The sequence below is a fragment of the Melospiza georgiana genome, chromosome 7, assembly GCF_028018845.1.
Source record: "Melospiza georgiana isolate bMelGeo1 chromosome 7, bMelGeo1.pri, whole genome shotgun sequence".
Lineage (NCBI taxonomy): Eukaryota > Metazoa > Chordata > Aves > Passeriformes > Passerellidae > Melospiza > Melospiza georgiana.
Window position 1 is genome coordinate 10,315,928 of NC_080436.1, and position 19,932 is coordinate 10,335,859.

At 40.4% G+C, this 19,932-nt stretch overlaps 1 protein-coding gene across 1 annotated transcript in view; it reads left to right on the forward strand.

Moving 5' to 3' along the window:
* COL3A1 (collagen type III alpha 1 chain) overlaps positions 1 to 15,215 on the forward strand; it is a 47,974-nt gene extending 32,759 nt beyond the window's left edge. Inside the window, exons 23-52 of the mRNA XM_058027975.1 lie at positions 112 to 210; positions 1,261 to 1,314; positions 1,663 to 1,761; positions 1,914 to 1,967; positions 2,080 to 2,133; positions 2,635 to 2,688; positions 2,953 to 3,006; positions 3,223 to 3,267; positions 3,357 to 3,455; positions 3,541 to 3,648; positions 4,155 to 4,208; positions 5,169 to 5,222; positions 5,324 to 5,377; positions 5,967 to 6,020; positions 6,227 to 6,334; positions 6,497 to 6,550; positions 7,040 to 7,093; positions 7,709 to 7,870; positions 7,981 to 8,088; positions 8,915 to 9,022; positions 9,388 to 9,441; positions 9,617 to 9,724; positions 10,347 to 10,400; positions 10,511 to 10,618; positions 11,796 to 11,849; positions 12,068 to 12,175; positions 12,780 to 13,062; positions 13,583 to 13,770; positions 13,943 to 14,185; positions 14,851 to 15,215. Coding sequence (XP_057883958.1) covers positions 112 to 210; positions 1,261 to 1,314; positions 1,663 to 1,761; positions 1,914 to 1,967; positions 2,080 to 2,133; positions 2,635 to 2,688; positions 2,953 to 3,006; positions 3,223 to 3,267; positions 3,357 to 3,455; positions 3,541 to 3,648; positions 4,155 to 4,208; positions 5,169 to 5,222; positions 5,324 to 5,377; positions 5,967 to 6,020; positions 6,227 to 6,334; positions 6,497 to 6,550; positions 7,040 to 7,093; positions 7,709 to 7,870; positions 7,981 to 8,088; positions 8,915 to 9,022; positions 9,388 to 9,441; positions 9,617 to 9,724; positions 10,347 to 10,400; positions 10,511 to 10,618; positions 11,796 to 11,849; positions 12,068 to 12,175; positions 12,780 to 13,062; positions 13,583 to 13,770; positions 13,943 to 14,185; positions 14,851 to 14,997 — 2,877 coding nt within the window. The 3' untranslated portion in view covers positions 14,998 to 15,215. The remainder of the gene's footprint in view (positions 1 to 111; positions 211 to 1,260; positions 1,315 to 1,662; positions 1,762 to 1,913; positions 1,968 to 2,079; positions 2,134 to 2,634; positions 2,689 to 2,952; positions 3,007 to 3,222; positions 3,268 to 3,356; positions 3,456 to 3,540; positions 3,649 to 4,154; positions 4,209 to 5,168; positions 5,223 to 5,323; positions 5,378 to 5,966; positions 6,021 to 6,226; positions 6,335 to 6,496; positions 6,551 to 7,039; positions 7,094 to 7,708; positions 7,871 to 7,980; positions 8,089 to 8,914; positions 9,023 to 9,387; positions 9,442 to 9,616; positions 9,725 to 10,346; positions 10,401 to 10,510; positions 10,619 to 11,795; positions 11,850 to 12,067; positions 12,176 to 12,779; positions 13,063 to 13,582; positions 13,771 to 13,942; positions 14,186 to 14,850) is intronic.
* Positions 15,216 to 19,932: the final 4,717 nt, after the last annotated feature.

Genomic DNA, 19,932 nt, shown 5'->3' on the forward strand with positions numbered 1-19,932 from the left:
TAAAGGAGTCCTCCTTTTTTTTGGAGGATTTTGGAGAATCCATGTGAATGGATGGACAATTTCAGATTCAATGCTGATTCCCTTGCTGTGGATCTCCACATCTCTTTCCAGGGTCCTGCAGGTGAGCGTGGCAGCCCAGGCCCCCCTGGCCCCAGCGGACCTGCAGGAGAGCGTGGACAAGATGGAGGCCCAGGTCTTCCTGGAATGAGAGTAAGACAGGACATCTCTGAGGAAATGGGATAAACTCTGTTAGAGATGGCTCATCTGAGCTGATGTGGTAGAGGAGTCCAACCAGAAATCCTTTCTATGAGTTCCTTTAAGCAGCAGTAGCATCCATTCATGGTGGGACAGGTAATGGAGCAGAGTCACAGGGCATTCCCAGGACACTGCCACAATGGAGTCAAGAGGCATTGGGAGGCTCCCAGAGCATGCCAGGCCCTGCCATGAGAAATGCCTCTAATATGAGTCAGCATTGGATGATTTTCTGCCTTAGCGCTTTACATTTCAGCAAATTCTAACATTAGGTACTTAGGGGTTTTATTTAAATATGTTTATATTTCAGCTATTATGTAAATAGACTTAAATAATTAAATTAAAAATTAATTTAAGTATTTCAATATACATTAGTAATATATTTTTTGCTTATTTGTAATTAGAGCAAATAAGCTGTTGGTCAGTTTTTTACAGTACATATCAGTAAGATTTCAGAGAGGGCCTATTGTGTAGACAACATCCAAGTGTACATGGAACAATATTCTGGGAGCTGTACTAAGAATTAACAAACAGATTGACATTCACAAACCCATCTACAGGCCTCCAGGAGCTAAACAAGATTTTATTGGCAAGGAAAATCAACTATTTAAAATACAACAAAAATAATATTTAGAAATTTAAACAAGTTAATTAAAAAGTGTTGCACATTGTGTTGCTTTCAGGTAGAGGTGTGTAATCAGAATTCTTTCTTCTTTTTTTCCGTTTAAATATGGTTTTCTTCCAACATAATGAAAGAAATTTTTTTGTGTTAGTTGATTAATGTCTGGTGTCTTGCTTATATACAAGTCTCAGAAAAAAAAAACAATAAACCCATAATGGCAGAATTTGATTGCTTTCTCCAATTTTCACCCTTCATGGGCTGAGGGAAATGGGAAGATCTTTATTAAAGAGGATAATAACAAGCAATAGTTTCAATATTGAATTGAGACTTCATAATGTGCACTTTAAACTGAAATATAACACTCTTTATTTTCCTTCAATTTGCAGGGCTTGCCCGGAATTCCAGGAAGCCCTGGAAGCGATGGGAAGCCTGGCCCTCCCGTACGTACATTGTGCAAATATTTTATCCCAGTTCTCCTGCTGACCCAACCCTACCCTAATCCCACAGCACCCACATGACAGGTTGTTATCATAGCCAGATTTATTCCCTCCTCTCTGTTTGCTTTAACTACCACAGCCCTTTTTATGCTGCATCATTGTAAGAGCAGCCTGCAAACTCTGTCATTTGGTGCTGTGTAAAATACAGAGTAGATGGGCCACAGTTGCAGTACAGAACACATAATGAGTTTTGAACACTGTCTCCCCTTCACTCAATGTTGAATGAGTCCAGGGAATTGCTTTATTTCACCTCACAGATGCCACATCTTCCTTTCTTTTTGCTTATTCCAGGGCAACCAGGGTGAATCTGGACGCTCTGGCCCACCTGGCCCTCCAGGCCCCCGTGGCCAGCCTGGTGTGATGGGTTTCCCTGGTCCTAAGGGCAATGAGGTGAGTGGGATTTCTCCTCTTCTGTGCTGATCCTTGATGAGTCAAATGTTAAACTAAATTGCTCCACAGTGGGCTATCTCATTCTGCTGCTTTAGACAATTGTCCACTGACCAGAAACAAGTATTTCAAATGTAGTTTTTCTTTTTTGTAAGGGTGCACCAGGCAAGAATGGAGAAAGAGGCCCTGGTGGACCCCCTGGACCACCTGTAAGTTTTGCTAATATTTTGTTTAATAATGACACAGTATTAATAATAACTTGATGAGACTTACAAAAGTGGTATCATTTTCTAACCGTAGCCTAATTTTGTCTTTGAATAGGGTCTTGCTGGGAAGAATGGTGATGTTGGCCTTCCAGGTCCTCCAGGACCTACTGTAAGTGTGGTGGGCCCATTTGAGGCAATGACTGGGGGTCTGGCAGCTACAGATAGAAACTGGGAATTTAGCAGAAGCAAAATATTTTTAATGATATAAATAAATCTCCTTTATGAAGACAAATAAAAGAGCTCTTCTTTGCCATTGTTTTAATGAACGAATATTCAAAACTTTGGTGGGAGAAGCTTGAGTCAGGTGTACTTCATATAGATTGAAATGAAAAGTCAATTTAGAGCTCTTGGTCTTTTCTAGCAGAAATGTATTGTTGCTCCCTTTTATGTTTATGGCATTTCAAACTCCTGTAAAATTAAAATGTGTCTGCTGAATCACATCTAAGAGTTGGAGTGAAAAGAGCAAAAACCACAACACCAACATACATTGGTTTTAGAGCTTGTGCAATGCCATCATCAGGTGTAGATTAAAGGTGGTGAGGAGATGTTTACATATTAAAGTGTTCTCAGGCAAGTTCATGGATTTTCTTCCTCATTTGTTTGATTCTAGGGAGCTTCTGGAGAGAGAGGAGAACCAGGACCAGCAGGCCCACCTGGCCTCCAGGTACTGTGTGTTCATTGTTTTCTGATTCTTTTTAATAGAGTAACACACATAAAATTAAATATATATATATAGGCATCTGAACATTTATACTGGAGTGCCAGATATCAACATATTTTGAATATAATAGAATATAACAGATCAACCACTTTACAAAAGTTACAAGGAATGAGTTGGCCACACTTCTTTGTGTTTAAAGCAAAACTCTGAAGATGGAAAAGGCATAACTTATCTGTGTACCATGGGTAATGCTGTTCTTTCACATAGGGATTGCCTGGCGGACCAGGACCAGCTGGAGAGAACGGAAAGCCTGGAGAACCAGTAAGTAGTAAATTCCTTTTTTTTTTTTAAGTAATAAAAATTAATGAAAAGTTCTTGCTAAATCATGGTTTTAAATTCAGACAGCTCTCAGCTCCCCTCAGAGCAGCAAAGTCTGATTTGGGGGAATAATAGAGGAGTGCCAACATAGTGCCAACCACAGTGCAGATGTACTAAGAGAAGTTCATGGCTAACTTACATTTATTTTCTCATAACCAGGGGCCAAAGGGTGATATTGGAGGACCTGGATTCCCAGGACCTAAGGTAAATAATAAAGCAAATTTTGTAATGACATAAATTAAGTAACAAAATATGAGCCTGAGAACAAAGAATAACTCATTTTTTTATCACAGGGTGAAAATGGTATCCCAGGAGAACGTGGTGCACAAGGTCCTCCAGGACCTCCTGGAACAAGAGGTGGACCAGGTCCTGCTGGCACAGAAGGTGCCAAGGTACCCACAGAATGTTTCCTTTTCTGCTATTCTGCTACCATTTGGGTTAAATTTTTTTTTCTAATTATTTTTTGTTACTCCTTAGGGTCCTCCTGGCCCACCTGGTCCCCCTGGAGGCACAGGACTGCCTGGCTTACAGGGAATGCCAGGAGAAAGAGGAGCTTCTGGAAGCCCTGGACCAAAAGGGGAGAGGGTAACACACACACACTTTTGATTTTATGATGATTTAATGTCAAGTGTCCCATAAGGCACTGGGTTTGTCCATGTCTTCACTTTGGCCTGATTTCAGAGGTGCAGACTCTGTAGCAGCACTGTTGATTTAGCAATGGGATGTGGGGTCTAGATATTAAAAAATATGAGATTTCTCCCTCAGTTTAATCTGTGCTAGATACTTTGCTGCACTGGGTGTCTTGGGGGATGGGTAAATCAAAACAGTTCTAATGAATCTAATTAATGATGAGAATAGTTCATATCATGGAAAGACAATTTGGCCTGGCTTGATTTTGAATCAATTTGGGTTTTTTTCCTCATCAAAGGATGCAGTATCTGATGCTGAATACTGGGCAAAATATCATCCCCAGTTTCATTAAGGAAACCTGGCTACTGAGAGACCCTCAGTATGAGATCCTCCCCCCCAATTCAGGTTCACCTCCTCATGCTTCCTTTTTGCTCATGGTTTTTATGTCTTAAAATTCCTAGGGAGAACCTGGTGGTAAAGGTGCTGATGGCCTTCCTGGTGCAAGAGGAGAGAGAGTGAGTATTTAAACATCCAACAGTTTATCCATCAGCTTTACACAGTCAGCTCTTAGAACAGGAGTAACCTCACACTGAATAATACTGTCTAGGACAGCTACAGTTGTTATCTCATTGTGCTTCACTCCAGCAGTGCAAAACTGGGTTTGTAAACTAAATTAGGCCCAATACTGGTTTTTGTGATTACCACTCCTTGTGTAAATGTAATGGAAATTTTTGGAGAAAGATTGTAGTTGACTGGGACAATGTTTTAGAGGGAAAGAAATCATGTTTTAGAGGGAAAGAGAAAATCTACCTGACTGATGTTATAATGAATCACAAAAAGACATTGGTAGTAAATATTCTCATACAGAATATTCCTGCAGGTTACTAAATATGATATATGTATTCATCTATATAGCAAATACACATAAAATAGGCACTTGAAATACATACATCTATCAAATCACCACCTGCAGGCAGTATATACATGAAAGTAATGAGGGATGAAAAATGTACAAATGCAGCTTGGTTGAGTTGTAGGAAATATAAAAAATTTATTTCTGACCATAAGGTACAGATTAAATTTTCAGGAAAGAAATAACTCAGGGAGCTAGCCAGGAGATGCTGAAGAAATGTGGATCAACTATCTAACTGGAAATTAGGGCAACAGGTCACTTTTATTGTAGACCAGTGAAAGGGACCTATTAATTTCAGGTGGTTTTGGATTAGGTTTGGATGGTGGGGAAAAGAAAGAAATCGCTCAGTTGGAGATCTCTCACACTGCAAAGTGGTGTGATTTCAGAGCATCACTCCAAAACGTGGTGTGCAGATGCACTTTGGCACTGTAACTTGCTTCATTTAAGTGTCTTTGGCAACCTGCTTACACTGAAACACAAACACTATTGATCAAATCAGAAGAGTTTACACTGTCATATTTTGATATAAAATACATAATTTTCCCATTTTCCAATTGTTTAGGGCAATGTAGGTCCCATTGGCCCTCCTGGTCCTGCCGGCCCCCCTGGAGATAAGGTAAAGCACGCTCACAAAGGGGTTTGGACTGTAAGGAGTCCCAGGGGTGGCTGTCCCAGGGAGGAAGACAAACACCCCGTGACCATCCTTGTTCCCTGCAGGGAGAGACTGGCCCAGCAGGTGCCCCTGGCCCGATGGGTTCCCGTGGAGGTCCTGTAAGTGACAGAACTTTTCTTCCTGTATAACCTCACCATGGCTCCTCTTGCCTGCTGTGGATATCAGTGCTGCACCAAAACTATCAGCAATATTTTTGGCTTGAGTTGTAAATAAGCCAAGCACATTCAGCTCCTGTTGACTCTTGGGATTTATAAGTACCAAAGGCTTCAGAAAATCGGGGCTTTTAACATTGCAAAGGAATCAGAGGGCTGTGGTGACAGAGCAAGGCAGGAGTGTGAGCAACAGTCATGTCCATCTTGATTTAAAGTTATGTAAACTTTCAGAAATACTCTTTTTTGTCTTTATTTTTTTATATTTAACACTCTGGGATCTCAGTTGAACAGTCAGGGCTCATACAGGTGTAGCTGAGTTAAGTTTACCACATTTTAGACATTTATCAGTTAATTCCTGAACAGCTCTGTTTAGTTCTTTGGAGCAAAAGTTGTTTTGGATCAGATGTGTGGGGTTTTTCTCCAAAGGCTGGTAAGACAAAGAAACTTCAGCAGCCTTAACAGCAGCATTCTCTAACGTTTAAAGTGAAGTTTATCTTTCTAACATCTTCCATTGCTGACATGTGGTTTTCTACAGGGTGAACGAGGAGAACAAGGTCTTCCTGGGCCTGCTGGCTTCCCTGGAGCCCCAGTAAGTGTCTGCACTGCTCTTCCTGCACTACTCAGGCACACATAGGACAATATGGCTTTGTCCTTCCCCTCCTGCAATGGGGCAGTACAGTTCAACTGCATTCACACAATTTAATAGTTACTTCAGATGAGTACCTGGACAGCATTTCTTGTCACAGTATCATCTGCTTTTTTTAGTGGTAATATAACACTATAATTTTTCTACAGGGCCAAAATGGAGAGCCTGGTGGCAAAGGAGAAAGAGGCCCCCCTGGTCTGAGAGGAGAGGCCGGACCCCCTGGAGCAGCTGGTCCACAGGGCGGCCCTGGTGCCCCAGTAAGTGTTTGCTGTTCGTGTAGCTGTGGAGAGGTTTCTTCAGCCCTCCCTCAGCCTCAGTGGGCCCAAGTGCAAGGAGATGAACTGCCTGAAACTTACTGTCACTTGCTATAATTTGAATCTTTATAAAATCCTTTGCTTTATCTACTTCCTTCCGTGTAGGGTCCACCTGGTCCCCAAGGAATAAAAGGAGACCGTGGATCTCCTGGTGGGCCTGTGAGTATCTCTCCTACTTAGTCACTGCTAAATGCCTCTACCTATTACAAAAAATGTTACCTAAATGAAAAATAAGAACTTCAATGACTATAGTATTTACAGTGCAAGAATATTTAAAGTGTTCTAGAAGGAGTAATTAAAGTAGAAGTCTATAGTGATCTGGATTACCTCAATTTTAATATAAGGTGCCAAAATAGCTTTTGACACAATGACCCCAAGCTCTACAATGGCTTATCTCAACAGTTATTAAATTTACTTGCCATCTTTGCCAACTATCTCAAATCCCATTAACTCAAGTTTAAGGAGAGTCTGTGACCTCCTCTTACAAAAAAAAAAAAAAATTGACTTTTTGTTCCGTGTCAGGACATTTAATTCAGGTTTCAAACAAAACATGACTATAATTTAAACACAGCAGGTATGTAAAAATCAATTTTTTCCTGTTTTTCCACTTCTCAGAAAATACCAACTAAAAGTATTGATCTCCTCTAGGGTGCTGCTGGTTTCCCTGGTGCCCGTGGTCTACCTGGTCCCCCTGGTAACAATGTAAGTTGGCTTATCCCCTTTTTCTTTTAGTATTACTTTGTGGATACATTCAGACATATATTAATATATTATGCAAAAACATTCTGAACATGATATTTGTACTTCAGAAAAAAAATCTGCACAAAAGAGTTTATCCTCCTTATGGTATGGAATAGAAAGCAGAATTTTAATTAAGGTACCATTAGAGCCAATGCAATTCTTTCCATTCATTGGCTCAGCTAAAACTGTAATGAAAGCCATTTCATTCTGTACATGTCCAAGACAACATATTAAAGGCATATGGCAGGAGTGATTCAAGAAAGCAGAAGGGCCTGCAGCCTATTTCCAGTTTCTGTGGTAGAGCCATGAGTAAGGAATGTGTACCCTGTGTAGGATGCATTCCAGGCACTGGGCATCCAAAATGTGCAGGTGTACGTCCAGACAGCAGGGATAAAAAATGCCAGCTGTGAAAGGGATACATGAAAGGATTCTCTTACAACACCAGATTAGATTTGGGTGCACGGGGCTGGACCCCAAATCTGCCTTCAGGCAATGACTCAGGTCTGGCTGGCTTTCATGAGACCAATGCCAGTGCATGTGTGCAGCTCACACTTTCCTTCTTAAAACTCCTTACAGGGTAGCCCAGGTCCCCCTGGTAACGCAGGCCCTGCAGGCAAGGATGGGCCTCCCGGACCCCCTGGCAGTTCTGGTGCTCCTGGAGGTCCAGGACCTGCTGGAATCAGAGGTGAGCCCGGCGCACCAGGAGAAAAAGGGCCCCCAGGAGCCCGAGGAGAAAGGGTAAGTGTCCCTTCAACCAGGAGACAGGGATTATGTCTGTCCAGAACAAGCAGCCACCTGTGGAATGTTGAAGGTGCTCCCACTGACTGCAGCAATCTTTTCTCAAACAGGGGGCTCCAGGTGAGCCAGGTCCTCAAGGCATCGTTGGTGGCCGGGGGAACACGGGTCTGCCGGGCCTGCGTGGCCCCAGCGGCCCCCCCGGGATGGCAGGGGCCAAGGTGAGAGCCCTCCACTGCACCTACAGCCTCAACACAACCCCAACCCTGCTGCTAAAATTAGCATAGAGAGGCAAAAAGTGCTAAAAATAGCTTAGAGACACAAAAAGTAAGGAATGTATTGGAGGTGTTGGGGAGTTGAATGCTTTCTAGTCCAGAAATGGGAGAATTTACAGTTATTTGTGTTTACATGCATAAGATCAGGCTTTTAAATGGCTGGTATCCAGCTGCTGTAGGATGTGAGGTTGTATTTCAGATTTTATTATATATATTGTATATCTAGGAGTACATTACCCACTCCACACACTTTGGGAGGGTCATGAAGAGGAGGAAACTGTGACCTCTCCTGCGTACAAGATCCAAGTCATAGTCTCACCTACCACTTATTGTTTACCCTTGCTTAATTCTCAATATGTTTCTTGCTTAAATATTATGACCCAGACAGAAAAGTACCCTCACCTCCCTTGAGAAAAGGTAGGGTGAGGCTTGGTTTGTATTTTATCACGTATGTCGTGATAGACCAGCATTTTTTGGTTAACAGCTTTGGCCACTGTTTTTGGGCATAAGAAGAGACATATCTGTTTATTATTTCTTAGTTGTCAGTCAATGAGGAACATTCAATGGCTTTGCATGAATATTACCAGCACTGAAAAGAAACCGGTTTGGCCAAGTTTCTACCTCTTGTTTTGTGTATTCACAACCAGGAAAGCCACATTGGCCCATCACTTCATTAGGTCTCCAAATTCCCGGCACAGTCAATAAGATGCAAAATGCACTGGTGTGTCCTAACAACATTATCTGCAATGGAATCCTTTCTCTTTTTGTTCAGGGTGAAGATGGCAAACCAGGCACCAATGGTATCCCAGGAGAACGCGGTGCTCCGGGTCCCCAAGGTCCTATTGGACAAAGAGGCTTACCTGGAGAGCCTGGCAGAGATGTGAGTGGATGGGATTTCCATGCTACCTTGTGAGTTACAAATGGGAGCTTTTGGGGGCAAATATGCTTTAAGGTTGACAAGGCAGGGGCCTGGGCAGATTCTGCCCTCCTGTAAGATGTGGCCTCCTGTCCCTGCTATCCCATTCCCTGCCTGCAGACATCATCTGTCTCGCTTGGAACTGCACTGCCTACAAAATAATGCAGGTCTTACAGGTCTTTTAGGAGCCACTCAACCTCCCTCTTGAAACCACTCCAACTCTTCCCTCTTGAAAACTTTCTTTGATGAGTATTGTTCAAGCTTACTGGGAAACAAGCTGTCTACTGGTCATGCAGTTTATGAACAAACTGTGCCACTCTGTTTTGCAGGGTAACCCTGGCTCCGATGGCTTGCCTGGACGTGATGGATCCCCAGGAGGCAAAGTAAGAAACCCCCAGTATCCTTAGACTGCCCACCAATGAGACATGAACTACATTAACTACATATGCAATATATATGCTATGTAATTTGTTCCTTGAACCTGCTGTGCTCCACTGAATATACTCCTTATATTAAGTGCTATAAAACATGATGTTCATTACCCCTTACTGTCTTCAGGGTGACCGTGGTGACAATGGCTCTCCTGGCCCTCCAGGACCCCCTGGCCATCCTGGACCTGCAGGTAATGCTGGTGCACCTGGAAAATCTGGTGAAAGAGGATTTCAGGTAAGACCAAAGTAAATGGATTACTGCTTACTTACATACCCTTCCTAGGCAAAGTCCATTTCATTCAGGAATAGAGAGGAAGTTTTAAAGAGTTTGTTATTGTCAGAGTTTCTTGATATCAAGGACTGGTTCTACAAGAATATCCAGAAGAAAGAAATCTCAGAGTTTAGGTTCTGACAACTTGAAGAAATTAAGCCCAAAATTAATGTACTCCATAGGATGCCAAAAAGCAGATCATCCCACCAGGCCCTGTCCTAATTTCCATCCCATCTGGTGCTCATGCAGCACAAGCAATGTGTTATTTATTTAAACTAAGGGAGTAACTTTGGAAGCCCTCAAGTTATTTCTCAGGAGTGCTGACACCAGCACAGTGAGCACCTCACTGGGAGAGGGAAGAAAGGCTGTAGTGCCTGTGTACAGATCAGAGCCTACAGGCAGCTGAGAAAGGCTGACATTGGTACAAAAATGGCCTGGCCAGGATTCTTGCTGATTCTAGTGTGTGTGGATCTTCCCCTTGTTTCCCAACACCTGCTGGCTGTGAACATACAGCTTATCTGGAAATAAAGAGGTGGGCTAAGCAGTTCCAAGTGATTCACGCCTTCTCATTCTTACCATGTCACAGGGTCCACCTGGCCCTCCTGGCTCTACTGGTCCTGCTGGTGCTCGTGGTCCTGCTGTAAGTCATATTTAAAGTATTTGTGATGTTATCCATTCATTATTTCCTGTTATATGGGCAATGCTCTTATCTCCTTCTATCTTCCTTTTATTGCAAATCTACCCTGACAGGGTCCTCAAGGTCCTCGTGGTGATAAAGGTGAACCTGGTGAACGAGGCAGCAATGGCATAAAGGGTCACAGAGGGTTTCCTGGTACCCCTGGTCTCCCTGGTCCTCCTGTGAGTATTTTGCATTGGATTGGGAATTACAGCTGATCTTAGCTTCTGTGTTTAGGCCCCAGGCACCTAATTAACCTTAGCTAATTTGATGGGAATCCATGAAAATTTGATTGTCAGATGTTTCACAATCCAGATTCCCTGAATCAGCCTGACATAAGCATAATTATAGATCTGGAAGAAGCTGTTAGGAAGTAAATATGGGTTTACTACAACCCTTTCAATAAAAATTTCTTATATATTCTTTTATAATAAAATCAGGCTATTCCTGATTTAATTAGGAAAGAGACAAATAGGGGTTGGAATGCCTATGTCTGTTAGAAATCTATCCTAGACAGACAACTAAAGCTACCTCAGAGTCCAAATACATCTCTTCTGCCATGTATCTTTTATAGAAAGTAATACTGGGGCAAAATGGGCAGGAAATTGTAAACTACTGAATTCCATACTCTTTCTATCCCTTTCTTACCCTAAAACATGCATTATCATTTGAACACAGCTAAGAGAACAGAAGGGCAAGAACAGAAAGGCATGCCATTGATTTTTATGACCAGGAAATATTTAAGAAGGGATTTATTCTAAAGAAATGTATGAATAACCCCCATGATCCAAGTAAGAATCAAGAAACCAAAGCTCACTCAATTAACATACCAAAGATGGCACCAGTACCAACTTATTCAATAAGACAATAGAACCTGCAGTCTAATATATCACATGAGGAAAAAAAATGATAAATTCTCATTTGATGATAGACAACTTTTAAACAAATGGCTTAGTTCTTTGCACTGCACATGCAAAACAAATCTGTCAATGTATTTGAAATCATGAATGTTTATCAAATTATTTCAATAACATTACTGGTAATATTATTAAAACTGCAGCACTTTGGCTATAGCTATGTATTTTTATGAATATTAGGGTTCATCCAAAGCTCATTGGTGTCAGTTGGCTTTCTTGCATTTTGGATAGCACATCTCTATATAAAAACATGTAAGAGAACATTCAATATTTTTTTTCTGGTTAAAGAATGACCATCATTCTCTCATGCCTGACACAGCCTTTTTATAAGGGTGTGTTTTGTATAATCTTGAAGACATTTTCAATGTCTTTATTTAAGGCACATGCTGTTAGTTGCAAGATATTACTAGGAGGTGTATGACTGACTTTTCCTTTTTTTTAGGGTCCCCTGGGTCCACAAGGTGCAATTGGAGGTCCAGGAGCTTCAGGTGCAAGGGTAAGAAAAACTGCTTACTCAGCCTATCTGCAAGGAAAATTCAGACTGTTCAGTTAATATAGACATAGATACAAACATAAATTTTAATTTTGCCATCTTAACAGACAGCAGCTGAAGAAAGAAAAAAAACCTGAGAAATCATACAGAAATATTTGAAATACCTCACAATGTATTTCTGAATTATCTGATAAACTATTCTGTGTTCTTCATTGTTCTAGGGTCCCCCAGGCCCAGCTGGGCCACCTGGAAAAGATGGAACCAGTGGTTACCCAGGTCCAATTGGTCCTCCCGGCCCCCGCGGTACCAGAGGCGAAAGCGGCCCTGCCGTAAGTAAATGGTGCAAACTCACACAGGAAATCTTTGGGAACATTCATGAAACAGAGGATGCTCAACTCTAAATAGCTCCCTCAGGAGCTCTCGATTTCATGGACAAGATTTGTGGCAGGAGGTTATCTAGCTGCCAAGGCAAAATCCAAAGCCATGCAGCTCGTTTGCAGTTTGGTGGTCTCAGCTGACCACTGGCTTTTCTGCAAACAATGGAATATCCTCCTCTCAGTTTCCTTTTGGGTCTGGGAAGCCATGGAATGGGGTTCCTAGACTGCTCTAGAGAGGCTAGAGCTGCAAGGTTGTCACTGTCACAGTCACCTGCTAAAGCCAAGAAATGGTCATTCTCTGGATTTTAGTGGAAAGGGCTCCTTCTCAAAGCCCACACATAAAGATGGTCAAATAAATTTTAAGATGGTCAATAAAATTTTAAGAAAATAAAGGCCTGGAAAATCTATTAAACAGATGTTTATACATCTGTTTAAAAAATTAATTAATGAATTAATTAATGAATAAATAAACTACATATTTGTGCAAGAATTTTCATTTTTTTAAGACTACAGTCCACACAGACTTTTAGTTTTAACCTGTTCACTATTTTTTTAGGGTCCACCAGGGCAGCCTGGTCTTCCTGGTCCTGCTGGACCTCCTGGCCCTTGTTGTGGTGGTGGTGCAGCCGCCCTGGGTGCTGGTGAGAAAGGTCCAGTTTCCTATGGGTACGAGTACCGAGATGAGCCCAAGGAGAACGATATCAATCTGGGTGACATCATCTCCTCCATGAAATCCATTAACAACCAGATTGAAAACATCATTAGTCCCGATGGGTCACGGAAGAATCCAGCTCGCAACTGCCGAGACCTGAAATTCTGCCATCCCGAGCTCAAGAGTGGTATGTTTAGATTTTATTTTCACCAGTGGTAGCAGGTCTTGGGCATTGTTTTGGTTTTCTGGTTTTTCTAACTTGAGAATTTAAATGCGGATATCTTCCATAAAAATTTGACCTTTTTTCAAACAAATGTCATGAAAAAGATGATAAACGTAAAAACAATTTTAACATTATTTAACTATAAAAACAATTTAACTATATTTACACAGAATATATATTTGACTTCAACTCCACTCTTTGTGTCCTTAGAAGTGAACATATATTTAAACCATTTTAGGGGGAAAAGAAAAACATCACAAGTTCCAAATTTATTCCAAATTTCATTCCCCTTACAAAATTCACTCAGTTCAAAATGAACTCAGTATCTTTTTGTGTCATCTTTTTTTCTTTGGCATCTCTTCTGTTAAAATTAATACATTTTCTGATTTGGCTCAGAAATCTCTCATATAAATAAGGTTTACCATCATGTAGTCAGATTCTTCTCCAAAATATTAAGCCCCTTAACATTTTCCATTATCTCTAGGAGAGTACTGGGTTGATCCTAACCAAGGCTGCAAGATGGATGCTATTAAAGTCTACTGCAATATGGAAACTGGTGAGACCTGCCTCAATGCTAACCCCAGGACTGTGCCAAGGAAAACCTGGTGGACCAGTGGAAACAGTGGAAAGAAACACGTTTGGTTTGGAGAGTCTATGAATGGAGGCTTCCAGGTGAGAAATGAACACAGTTAACAGCCCGGCTTGGGCGTACTAAATCAAACGCAACACACTAAAAAATAATTCTGAAATTAAACTGAGACAATTAGTATGTGAAAAAATCCTGATGTGGCCTGAACGTAGACATGACTGAACAAACACTCTTGCCTATGTTGGTACTCTGCAGTTCAGCTATGGAGATCCTGAGCTCCCAGAGGATGTCTCTGAAGTTCAGCTGGCCTTCCTGCGCATCCTCTCCAGCCGTGCCTCCCAGAACATCACCTACCACTGCAAGAACAGCATTGCCTACATGGACCACGACAGTGGCAATGTTAAAAAAGCTCTGAAACTCATGAGCTCTACAGAAAGTGAGATCAAGGCTGAAGGAAACAGCAAATTCACATATGCTGTTCTGGAAGATGGCTGCACTGTAAGTAAACAGGAATTTAGTGCTGTAGTTAATGAATAATTCCCTCTAGATGACTAGACCCATAATAAAGGAAGAGAGGGTTGCATGGCCTGGGTAAGGAAAGGACATAGCTACGGCTAGTAGGGGGAACCTAGATTCTGTGCACCAGAAGAGCAATTCCTGCAGCAACTGTAGGAAGTGAGGTGCACTTCCATTTAAATCTGTACTTTATAGATATCTCCTTGCTTTAGAGTCAATGTCAGGGAAGTCACAGTCACCAAGTTTTCATCCATCCCCTGTCAACTCTAAAACTAGTCATACCAAACCAAGGCTAGCTGGTTGAAGCCATGGGCTGCAGTTATGGGAAGGGGCAAACACAGTCATTTTGCAGATCTAACATTGCATCCCTGCAGCAGAAAGTTCTGGAGGGGAGCAGGAACATCCCTGAGTGTGCAGGTCTGACAGCACCTGCAGCCTTTTCAGGAACAAATGGACAACTCTAATGCTGTCCATGAGTTTTGCCTCCTGGGGTCATTTCTACAGAGACAGCAACCAGTCTTCAACAGGCTGAGAGGGTTTGTTACTACCGGAATAGGAAATCTGAAGGCTGATAACCTGTGGGATGACTGCCATGTAGGCCAGCACTCGTGTCTCTAACAATTTTTCTTTTCTGTTTAACTTCACAGAAACACACTGGTGAGTGGGGTAAAACAGTTTTCGAATACAGGACGCGCAAGACCATGAGGTTGCCGGTGGTTGATATTGCACCATTAGATATTGGTGGTCCTGATCAGGAATTTGGCGTGGACATTGGCCCAGTCTGCTTCTTATAAATCAAAGATCCTGCTTTTTCTGAAACCCCAGCAAACAGATTCACACTCCAACTGTGCTCCTTTGTTTCAGCCTTGTCAGCTAGTACAGGTGCCCATCTGTATCCCAGTTATTTATTAACAAAATTTCTGGGGGAAAAATCAATTTGATATCAAGGGTTGGTTTGGTTTTTTTTTGGGTTTTTTTTTTTTTTTTGCTATTACACAAAATACAGTAAAAATGCTTTTTTTTGCTCTATTTTTTTTACCGAATTCCATCTTCAAAACATGTCTCCGTGGTGCTATAATGAAACTTCAACACTTAATAAAACAACACTGTGTTCTATTAGTTGAATGTTAGCCAATTTACAAAGCACTGATTGCTCCCAGTACCAAAGTTTACCCTTCTTTCAAGATGCAGTCCATAAAGCTAGAACGACCTCCCTGTTTCAACTACCTCAACATGGACAGAAACTGGGATGTGTCTGATGAGTCAAACCAAAAATCAATCAATTCAATCAAAATGCATTGGACCCAGTGGTCAATTCCGGGGATTCATTTGGTACAAAATTGTTTATTTCTGTACTGATTAGCTGTGAAAGGTACAGTTTGTCTTAAGAGTTTAATACCTTAATGTCAGTAGTCACCATAATTTTATTGTTGGATTGTATTCTCTTGTCAAAGGTGCTTCTCTACTTTCCTGTCATTGCTGGTCAAGACCACTAAAATTAGGGAAGTGTAAAAGACTAATATGATGGTGCTAATGTATTTTTCACTCCTAACTCTGCAAGTCAGGGTTATTGACTTGCTCAAAAAAGCAAAAAGTTAAAGGATATAAAGCAATTGTAAATGTCTCCTGTCAAAGATTGTCATTGGTATGTCATAGTTGAGAATTTTCTCCCTTCACTCTGTAAAAGTCAATAAAGATGCAAAATTGTGAATTTCTTCTGTCACATTAACACATTTATAGTGTTGAAGGTTAACCATCTTTGTAAGCTTTTATATGGTTGTTGGTCTATTCCTTACAGAGACACATAATAAAATATCTTAATAAAATTTCTTGTTGTTTCATAAAACTGACTTTATTTATTAATTTTACTATTTCTGCCTTGATTGAAACCAATTAACAAGGCAGGACACAACTCTGGTACCGCTATGATTTTTCAAAGTTCAGTTCCTCTGTTTGAAGGAAACCTGGTAATTCTAAGGAATGCAGTTTATGGTGTACTAGTATGAAATTTTCTCTTTCTTGCTTTTTCTACTCCTCTGCATCCAGCAGCTCACATTTGCAAGCACAGGGAGCATCGCCATCAGCAGGGATTCAGACACCATCACCCAAAGCAGGGCCCATGCACCAAGGCAGGTCAGTTTTGAGGAAATAGAAGATCTTAACCTCCCTTAATCCAAGAAACCTGCCTCAGTCTGAATAACCAGGCAGTCACAGGCTACCAGCCTTTTGGGGGCAGCTTAGACAAAGGGCTTAAGGCTCCCACAAGGCAGGCCAGAAGCACCAGCCTTTTGAAAAAGCTTTTTATGGCCAATGGGGCTGTACAACTCAGTCATCCCCAGATCCTAGCAAAAATTTAAGGAGCAACAGTGACCACAATAACATTTAGGGAGCAACAGTAGCTTGGCAGTGACTAAGCTTGAGGCCAGAATAAGGAACTAAACAGCACCACGGAGCCCAGGCCAGGAAAGCTCTCCCACAGTCAAATGCTGAAAATGCCACTCAGCCTTTCCCATGGAGCAAGGGCAGAGCCTGTCCCTACATCAATATTGCGCAGCCCAGGACCATTAAAGATACTCTAAAACAAGATCAGATAGCAAAAGTTAGGGATTTTAAAAAAAAATCAAGTTCTTAAAAGTTCTCATTGACAATATGGGTCATTCATCCTCAGAGAATACTTTCTAATTAGCCAAAGCAGGAAAAAATGAGCAAATAAATCCTGGTTTTTACAAAATCTCACCAGATTTGGGACTGAGCCAAGACACTGCCCTGCTTTGGCACTGAAAATTTGGACATGCTCACACAGAAGGAAAACAGTGAGGCTCTGGGGAGGCCCTGACAGCACAAATGCAGCATCACCACAGACATGACTGTACTTAATGCAGCATATAACAGCAGTTCCAACAACTCATTATAAGTACTGGCTCTTGCAGGAAACCTCCTCATTTGATGGCAAAAATAAATTACTGTTTATGGAAAATGCAAGTTACATATACAAAATAATACTAACTTGACATCAATTACATGGTAGGAAGCCTTTGATTGGAGTTTTATAAAAACAGCTGGTAAGAATGCTGGCTGGTGGAAAGCTGCATTGGAAACACCTGTTCTTAATTGCCATGGCAGAAGAAAATAGCCTTTGCAATCCCCAGTGCTACTGGGGCTGGGAACAATGACTCAACACTAAAACTCAAGCTTTGGGGGCTGCTTTCTAAAGCACACACATTCATCAAGTCTTCCATTAATGATGTCTACTAATGAAAGCTGATTTTCTGGAACATTTGTAGAAAGCACAAAGAAACAACCAAGACCACCACAAAATATTTACTTGATGTAAAAGCCTTCATTTTTTTCAGAGCCACTAAGTAGGCTGCCATGGCTGTCACACATCTGTACTTTTATATCACCACATTACCATTTGGGGAAAACAAGAAAAAAATCAACAATAACAACTACAAATATATTAAAAAAAAAAAAAAAAAACAACCAAAAAACCCAAACCCCCCCCCCAAAAAAAACCAAAACAAAAACATTCAAAAAAAAAGGCCAAATAAAACCCAATAAAAAAATCCAACCTACCAAACAAGCAGACAAACGAAACCCTGCCACAAAAAAATTGCCTGAATCATACCAAGAGTGCAAAGTATTACTGATTTATGTTTCAATATTGCCTTGAAACTTCACTTTTCCAATTACTCTCAGCTCATCACCTGAAAGTGCAGCTCATTTGCAGGACACCAGAGCTTTTTCTTCTATTGGAGTCCATGGCACGGGGACTATTTCAACAACTCCTTTCTGAACTTTTTAAATTGAGATTGTGTTTAAAGCACTCCAAAAAACAGCAGAAATCCAGCAAACCCTACTCCAACAGAAGCACTTTGCTATCTAATTAGACCCTACTTGTTAACAAATTGTAAACACCTGTGACTCATTCCTCACCCGGTGTCCTCTTCATTGGCTTGTGGAAAAAGCAGTTTGGTTTTTTTTGCCGTTCCTAAAGATATTTTCTTATTCCTCACAGAACTGACAACAGCTTTACAAGAAAGCTGGTCTGTTGTTTGAGGTGTTCCCTTTGTGCACAGAAGTTCTCCCTTGGGGCAGGGTTTAACACAGGTGATTCTCAGCTGTAATTCATCATACCCTTCATGTTTCTTTCATATTTATTTCATACATTAAGAAGCATTACCATTGATTTTAACACAGGCTGAATTTCTGAATTTACAGCAGGTAAAATAGGCAGGCTAAAAACAGTCTAAATGTTCTGGTACTCAGATAGCAATTCTGCCCAAACAGGCTCCTGGTGGACATTCTGAACTCTGCAGCACTTGACTGAAATCACACCCTTCAACAAAACCTTTCAACCCCCAGCAAGCAAACTGTGGCACCCTGGACACAATAACCCAATATTATGTATTTCTTTCTAGCATAAACACACCAGATGGACAACAACATCTATGGATTCCCAGTTTCTCTGGCATTTTCTACTTCAGCCATTGAATTGCTGACTGTTACCCTTTGTCATGATCTTTAAACTATAATACCAACATTGTCTAACTATAATTTTATTATATTTATATATTTTACTATATATTTTTACTGTATATTTTTTACTATACATTTACTATATATTTTTGTATTTACTATATACTTTGCTATATATATTTTATTTATATACTTTACTATATATTTTACTATAATTTTCAGCAATGAAAAACATTTTTAATCTATAATACCAACATAGTAATTTTTACCAACTTTTTTTAAAACTATAAATCATGATTTTTAACGTATAATACCAACATTGTCTAACTATAATTTTATTATATTTTTATATTTTACTATGTATTTTACTATCTATTTTTACTATATATATATTTTACTATATATTTACTATATTTTCTTTATATTTACTATATACTTTACTATATATTTTTACTATATATTTTATTATATTAATATATTTTACTCTAAATTTTACTGTAATTTTCAGCCATTGAATTGCTGATTGTTACCCTTTATCATGATTTTTAAACTATAATACCAACACTGTCTAACTATCATTTTTACCTTGTTTTTCCTATGATATTTGTATACTTGCAGGGAATCCTTTTTTCCTTGATTAGCATTTCTAAATTTTCATTTAGTTTAACTTTTCCTTTTGCAACTGCTTTATCCTCTATCTTCCTGGAATCCTCTCTCAGCAAGACCAACTGCCTTGTGAATATTAAATCCCCAGTATAGCCTCAAGTTCCTGAAAAAATTAATTAAAATATCCATAGATTATGAGTCTAATAGCTACTATGCTCAGTCTCAGGCAGCTAAAGGGGAGCCCTAGGAGCCCTCACCCTACAGTAGGAGAAAAAATCATAGTTTTTTGCTCTTAATCCATCTTTAGACTTTTTACTTGCCTCCATAGAGGGAAAAAACCCATAAAAATAAAACTTTTCTTCCTAGTTGGTCTAAAACTGAGGTGCATAAATCCAAAACTGTGGCTTGAACCAAGCCTCTCACCCAGAGAGGGCTGAAGCCATGAATTCCCTGTTTGCCTTCCTTACCTTTTAAGCCTCCAGAACTGCTCAGTATAAACTGATCTTGAAGAAAACACCAACACCTGTTTTCAAGCATTTAAATTTCAAGCTGACATGGAGAAAAGAAGAAAATATTGTAGTCCACATAGTTGAAAGAGAGGGATGAAGCTGAGTGAGCGGCAGAAAAAAACAATGAAAGAAGCT